We start from the raw sequence: 7,280 nt of genomic DNA on the forward strand, positions 1-7,280 counted from the left end.
CAGCCTGATATCCTCACTGGGAACCCTTGCACGAACTGTAATGCCAGTGGTCACGGAACTTCTGAAGCCGTTTGACTCTCCTGTGGTGCGAGCGATTCTCCAAATAATCACACTGGTTCAGCAATGACTCTGCGATGGAGCTTGCTAGGCATCAAACTTCCACAAATGAGCACACGCAACGAGCACCACAGGTATCGTACTTCAAGAGCACGCTAGTGAACGACGTCTAGACTCTGTAGAACTTTTTATGCATCAAATATACCGCGAATGCACTGTGCTCCAGTGGAACGTGCGCGGCCTACGAAACAAACTGCCTGATATACGCGACTTTGTACGAAAGTATGAAACGCCCATTGCAATCTTTATCGAATCAAATGCATCTTCAACGCTTAGCATCTCCGGATACGAGTGCCATCATTCCGTTCCTGATCGGGAAAAAAGTCGTATCACCGTGTGTGTGCGCACAGACATTTCAGTTGCCAGGAAAGAAGTCTCCCTTCACACTACAGCCGATTACGTGTGTCTCAAGCTTCAGTACAAAAACATATCCTTCACAATCATCGCGATCTACATTCCGCCAAGAGTGCATTTCTCTGGCGAGGAAATTCAGACCGTGCTGCAGGAAATTGATGGACCTTTTCTTCTTTGTGGCGATGACAACGCACACAACCCGCTGTGGGGCGGAGATAAACTTGATGCGAGAGGAAGACTCCTAGAAGACATTTTCAGCTATTGGAACATGGGGGTCCTTAATGATGGAACATACACTTTTCTTCGGGGAGAGCTCAGGAGCGCCATTGATATTACTGCGGTTTCTGAGGACTTCCGTCTTCCCGTCCGATGGATGACAGATCTTGACACCAGGAGCAGCGATCCCCTGCCTCTACTCGTCTCCCTCGACGGCTTTGGAGGAAGAAGGCACAACCGGACAATTCCATATACAGACTGGAGTCGTTTCAGAAACGAAACAGAGTCAGCATATAAAAATGGTGCAGGAGATACAGACATCACTGCCCGCATAACATCATCATTGACATCCAGCACGAAAATGGTGAAACTCCCCGCCAAATACCTTGCGATCGACGCAGATTATGAGAAGTTGCGAGCGGTTCGACGTCGTGCTGAACGACGTGCCAGGCGAACTGGTAAAGCCGCGGACTGGGCGGAAGCACGACGAACCCTGGCGGTCGTACGACGACACTTAATTCGACTCTCTATGCGACGTTGGAGAGGTACCTGCGGTTCAATGGACCCTCACAAGCCGTCAACGAGACTATGGAACGTGACCCGAGGGCTCAAGAAAACACCCAGGCAGAAGTTTCCCTTCCGAGCCTTGGCACTTTCAAAAGGAATCACTGAGCATGCTGCAGCCAATGCGTTCTGCCAGCTCCAGCAGCGGCGCCCTGCGAGCGGTTTGTCACACGAGAAAACCACAGAAGCCGCCGTGCTACCGGAGCTAGACGAGGCTTTTACCATGAGGGAACTCAAAAGTGCTCTACAGGAGTGTTCCCAACACACCTCTCCAGGCCCGGATGGTGTTACATACAAGGCACTAGCAAATCTGGCACCCCTCGCCCTCGGTGCCCTCCTGCAACAATACAACGTCAGTTGGAACACAGGACAGCTCCCAGAGTCATGGAAGAAGTCTCGCCTCGTTCCCATCCTGAAAGCAGGAAAATCGCCTCTGTCGCTTGAGTCATACCGCCCTATTGCGCTCTCCAGCTGCATTGGGAAGTTGATGGAGCGTATGATCCTAAACCGTCTGCTCTGGTACCTCGAAAAGACAGGGGTCTTCCCCGAGTGCACTTCGGGGTTTCGTCGTCGCCGTTCTGCCATTGACGGCGTCCTGGACTTAGTCTCAGATGTTGAACAGCATCGGAGCCGTCGTCTCTACGGTAGCTGTGTTTCCGGACATAAAGGCTGCTTTCGACAGCGTGGAACACTCAGCAATACTCACGTCCCTCATTAAACTTCGCGTACGTGGTCGAATCTACAACTGGATCTTGGATTACCTTCAAGGACGCACAATTTACCTAACCACGACAGAAGGAAAAAGTGACTGTTTCTCCGTAACTGCCGGCGTTCCACAGGGGGGCGTCTTGAGCCCCACACTCTTTAACGACGTCCTGGCCCACCTGCCGCAGGAACTTTCAGAGCATGTAAAGATGTCGATGTATGCCGATGATCTGTGTATCTGGTCTTCGGGCCCGAACCGCGCAGTAATCTGTGGAAGGCTCCAGAAAGCACTCAGCAGAATCGAAAGATACCTGAACTGCAGAGGCCTACACCCGTCGCCCAGCAAATGCGTCGCTATGGCTTTCACCAGGCGAAGTTGCAAGCGCTTTCCCATACACATAGGAGAGCAAATTATCCCCTACGTCAACAAGCACACCTTTCTTGGAATAGTTATCGACAGGCGGCTCACCTGGGCACCTGAAATGAACAGACTTCGATGCAAGGTCAACTCGTACGTGAACATCATGCGGTGCCTTTCTGGCTCGACATGGGGAAATTCAGCCGCCCTCATGCAGCTACACAAATCAATGGTACTAGGAAGTCTGCGCTACAGTCTGCCTTTACTGCACCGGGTCAGTTCAACAACCCAACGGGGACTCTTGGCACAGCAGGCAAGAAGCCTCCGCGTTGTGCTGGGAGTGCCCCGAGCGTCGCCTTCTGCAGGAGTTATAGCAGAAGCGCACGAACAACGTATAGAGGCGCTCCGTGTTCAAGAGACCCTCCGGCACTACAGTCGTTTTTCAACCCAGCACGAAGCGCATCATCTGGCGGGCCTGCACATCTCACGTCCAGCGTCGAGTTTTGCAGAGGTGGTAAGAAACCACGTCAAAGCCTTTCCGGCGAACGCTGCACCGTATCGTCACCCCCAGCGAGCACCTTGGCTGACCCCAACGGTCCACCTCTCAATACCGGACGTAGGCAAAGGCACAGCCTTCGGTTTTGTGAAGCGGCTCCTCACTCAATATTACATTGAAGAGAACTACAAGAACGCCATCCAGATATACACAGATGGATCAAGCACTGCGATGAGCTCGTCCTCTGCAATCTACGTGCCGGATGCGAGCATTTCGGAAGGGTACAAACTCTCCCACCGTACATCGTCCACGGCATCCGAGCTCCACGGCATCTTGCAAGCGTTACACCACATAGAGGCAACTTCTCCGAAGAGCTATGTGGTGTGCACGGACTCAAAATCGGCGTTGGCATCCCTATCAACCACAGCCAAAAAGTGCGCATACCCGGGCCTGCAACAGGCTATACTCGATAAGAACGACGCCCTGCACAAAAAGGGGTATGCCATTACATATCAATGGGTCCCAGGACATGTTGGCGTCACTGGCAACGAGATAGCCGATATGACAGCAGCTCGGGCTCACAAAAACGAAAGAACAGAGGCCATTCCCGTTGCGAAAGCTGATGTGAAGAGCTTTCTCTCTGGTGTCGCAAACCAGATAACGGTAAAAATCTGGGAGCAACCTGAGGGCCACCCTTATCACCTGTACAACTTGGACCCCAAGCTTCAAAGAAGAATCCCTTGGAGCACACCTCGAAACCAACTTTCAGTTTATTTCAAACTTCGCCTTGGGGTCGCCCGGACTGGCCGCCAACGCTGCAAGTACAAGCAGCGAGATTCCCCAAACTGCGCGACTTGCCATACCGAGAACACAATCGAACATGTACTCGTTAACTGCAAACGATACGAGAAAGAGCGTGTGATCCTCACTAAGGAACTGAATCTTCTGGATGACCAACCAATGACCACGCGAAAGGTGCTAGGACCCTGCACCAACACTCGAAACCAAGCACGGGCGTTTAAAATACTGATGGATTACTTAGAATCAACTGGTTTGCTGCAAACACTGTAGACGCAGAAGGACGCTCAAGAAGGTCGCCACCTATAACAGAAACAGAGTAGCAAGCGGGGGCAAATAAGCCCTAGCTAACATCTCTGTCGCTCGATGAACCAAAATAGCAAATAAAAAAAAATAAAAAAAAATGGTTGCCTCGTGGCGTACGAGGCACGGATGTCGTGGTGACTCGTTTTGGAACATGTATGCGCAGGGTATTTTGTATGATGTAAAAGCAATGCGACCCCAACTTACCGCTCATTCACACTGGAAGCGGATCCGCGTTCGCAAAGCGGTTGCGAACGCGGTTGTATAAAGATCCAGTACAATTGGACGCGAACTTGATGTCATCGAGTGCGCGTGCAATTGCACTGGACCTTTATACAACCGCGTTCGCAACCGCTTTGCGAACGCGGATCCGCTTCCAGTGTGAATGAGCGGTTAAGGAGACTATATACCCCTGCATTTTAAGCGGGCCACCGTCCCTCCAAATTTAAGGGGGAAACTATCTCAAAAATGTCCCTCTTACTAAGTGAGACTGACCTCGAATTTAAGGGAGACGCCTCATTGCTTACTTTAAGAGGGGTGGTGTCTCACTTAATTAAGAGGGAGCATCCCCATGTAAAATTAAGAGGTCTGTCGCCCCCCTTAAAGTTAAAAGGGAAAAAATCGAATAAATGTCCCTCTTACTAAGTGGGACCGGGCTTAGAGTACAGCAAAGCAACGCAGGGACGATGGGAGTCGCGGCAAGAAGCACCAAGCTCACAAGCACCATCGGTACCGGATCTCATTTTAATGGCAGTGAAAGGAGTCAGAGAGTTTCTAAATCGACTGTTGCAGAAATGGGCCAAACAGATTGTGTACGTCATAGACAAGGCTGAAGAAGTGATCCGCCTATTTGCATTTTCTTAACCGCCGCTAGAAAAGCCATAGGCAAGCAGGATGACTGCGCAACAGAGGTGTGTAGAGAGCCAGCGGCAACAACAGAGAGTTGGCAACGGGAGGGACCTGAACAACGGTGCTGCAATGGAATTGTCGGGGACTGTCCGCAAAACACGCCGAAGTCATCATTCAGTTGAGGAGCAATCCATATCCGGTACTGGCGTTGACAGAAGCGGGCCTTCCAGGGAAACGGTCGCTTCCGGGGTACATCAAACTAACTACACAGTCCATCCCAAGCTTCCCACATGGCAGTGCGGCGCTTTTTATACGCCAAGATTAGCCTCATGTGCAGCTAGAAACGAGCGGACTGTGCACCCTTTCAGCAAAGTTTGTGGCGAGGCGAGTATACGGGTCGGGGGTCAGACGCTTGTCATACTTCTGGGGTATGTACGGGCGAACGGCACGCCAATGCCGGCAGATGAAATTCGAGACTGGGAAGAGGAGTATAAAGATGAGTTGATCAGCTGCGGAGATTTTAACTCCCATAGCACGGTATGGGGAGGTACCAAAACAGACAGGAGAGGGGAAGCGCTCATGACAGTTTTTGAGGAGATTGAGCTAGCAATAGCTAACGATGGAGGCCCTAGGTTTATAAGGCCCCCAAACAGCTGCAGTGCCATTGATGTCACGGCACACACGCCGTCCTTACCACTAAGGTGGGAAACGGCCGCCAGCACCAGAAGAAGCGACCACCTTCCGATTAACATCACCATCAAGGGTTGCCAAAGATCAAAGAAAGTCAAGAGGCCATGTACAAACTGGGACAACTTCCGCCACGCTCTTAGCTTGACAGAAGAAAACATAGAGGAGGCGATCAAGCAAGCCTTGGAAGAGGCGACGACATGGAACACGCTACCAGAATCCTTCCCGACGCTAGACCTGAAGCTGCTAAGAATGGAAGCAGCAAGGAACAGAGCTCAGCGGAAGTACCGACGAACAGGGCAAACAGAAGATAAGACCACCTTTAACAGGTTGTCTGCGGTGATGAGAAGGCATGCATAGGCGCTCGTAAGGCAATATTGGTCTTTCATGTGTCAGAACTCTAACGAGCACATCTCTTTGGCGAAGATCTGGCAGGCATTAAACTCGATGACGGGGAAAGCAAGGTTGAGACACCCTCTCCACACAATGGCGTTGGCGTTAAAAAAGACAACGAAAGAAGTCGCCGACGATTTGTGTAGACTATTTGCGCCGGCAGGAGTTCCCGAACGACAGGGAGTACTAAATATGACCAAGGGACCCCTGGATGCGGCTTTTAGTGTGGCGGAGCTGCAAAGTGCTCAAAGAAAATGCAGTAGAAAGAGTGCTTTGGGGCCCGACGGGATAACATATCAGGCCCTGATGAACATAGGAAAGGACTCACTGAAACCACTGGTGAACTGGTTCAACAGCGTCTGGGAACAGGGGGAGGTTCCGGAAACTTGGAAGACCGCAAACATCGTACCGATCCTAAAGGCAGGAAAACTCCCAACAAAGACTACGTCATATCGGCCAGTAGCACTTACATCATGTGTAGGCAAGCTCTTTGAAAGACTGGTCCAGGCGAGACTGAGCTGGTATCTGGAGGACCATCACGTCCTCACAACGTGTATGACAGGATTCAGGAATAGACTAACAGCATAGGACACCTTCTTCGACCTAACCAGCGACCTCGAAGAGAAAAATGACAGGAGGCGGAACACGATGGGGACGTTGTTAAACGTGGAAAATCTGTACGAATGTGTCCAGAGATCGGTCGTTCTGAAGAGGCTTACAGAAATCGGACTCAGAAGCAGGATTCAGGGTTTCCTGGACAGCTTTCTCTCGGGCCGAGTCATTCAAGTAAAGGCTGGCAACACCACGTCTACCCCAAGGACCCTACATAAAGGACTAACACAAAAGAGTGTACTTAGCCCCGTGCTGTTCAACTTTCTAATGGCTCGGCTCCCAGAGGCAATTCCCAGAACAACACTGCCGGTGCAGGTATCGATTTATGCAGACAACCTGTGCCTGTGGATAGCCGGAATCTACACAAGCCAGATCATCCGCAGCATGCACGAAGCAATCGACGCGGTGGACGACTATCTGGTGGAGTCCGATCTCTCTGCATCCACGGAAAAAGCAGTGTCGATGGCAGTACGTGGAAATGGAAGGAGATTCCACCCGGGGGACGTAATGCTGGCGGGCAGGCGCATCAAGCGAGTCTCAAAGCAACGGTTCCTGGGAATTATTATTCAGAACCGGCTGCAGTGACCAAAGCCACAAAAGGGGGGCTTAAGGCTTGTCGGCCCGCAGCAAATGCAATCTGCAGGCTGAACGTCCTGGGGAAGCTCGAAGAAAACCATCCTCACGGTGAACACAGCGGTGTCATGAAGAGCGCTATATAGGCTGCCCTACATGACACCATCGCAGTCGGACGTCCAAAAGCTGGAAGCTATGGACAGGAGGGTACTGCGGACGGCACTGGGAGTCCCAGGAAGCGCGGGGAACGAAGCG

The 7,280-nt window shown here is 51.5% G+C and overlaps 1 protein-coding gene across 1 annotated transcript; it reads left to right on the plus strand.

The window, feature by feature from the left end:
* Positions 1–2,165: 2,165 nt before the first annotated feature.
* On the plus strand, positions 2,166–3,881 carry LOC120843249. Its single transcript, XM_040214538.1, has one exon. The coding sequence runs from the start codon at positions 2,166–2,168 to the stop codon at positions 3,879–3,881; it is 1,716 nt and encodes a 571-aa protein (XP_040070472.1).
* Positions 3,882–7,280: the final 3,399 nt, after the last annotated feature.

Source organism: Ixodes scapularis, unplaced genomic scaffold (genome assembly GCF_016920785.2).
Source record: "Ixodes scapularis isolate PalLabHiFi unplaced genomic scaffold, ASM1692078v2 PGA_scaffold8__174_contigs__length_109621045, whole genome shotgun sequence".
NCBI lineage: Eukaryota > Metazoa > Arthropoda > Arachnida > Ixodida > Ixodidae > Ixodes > Ixodes scapularis.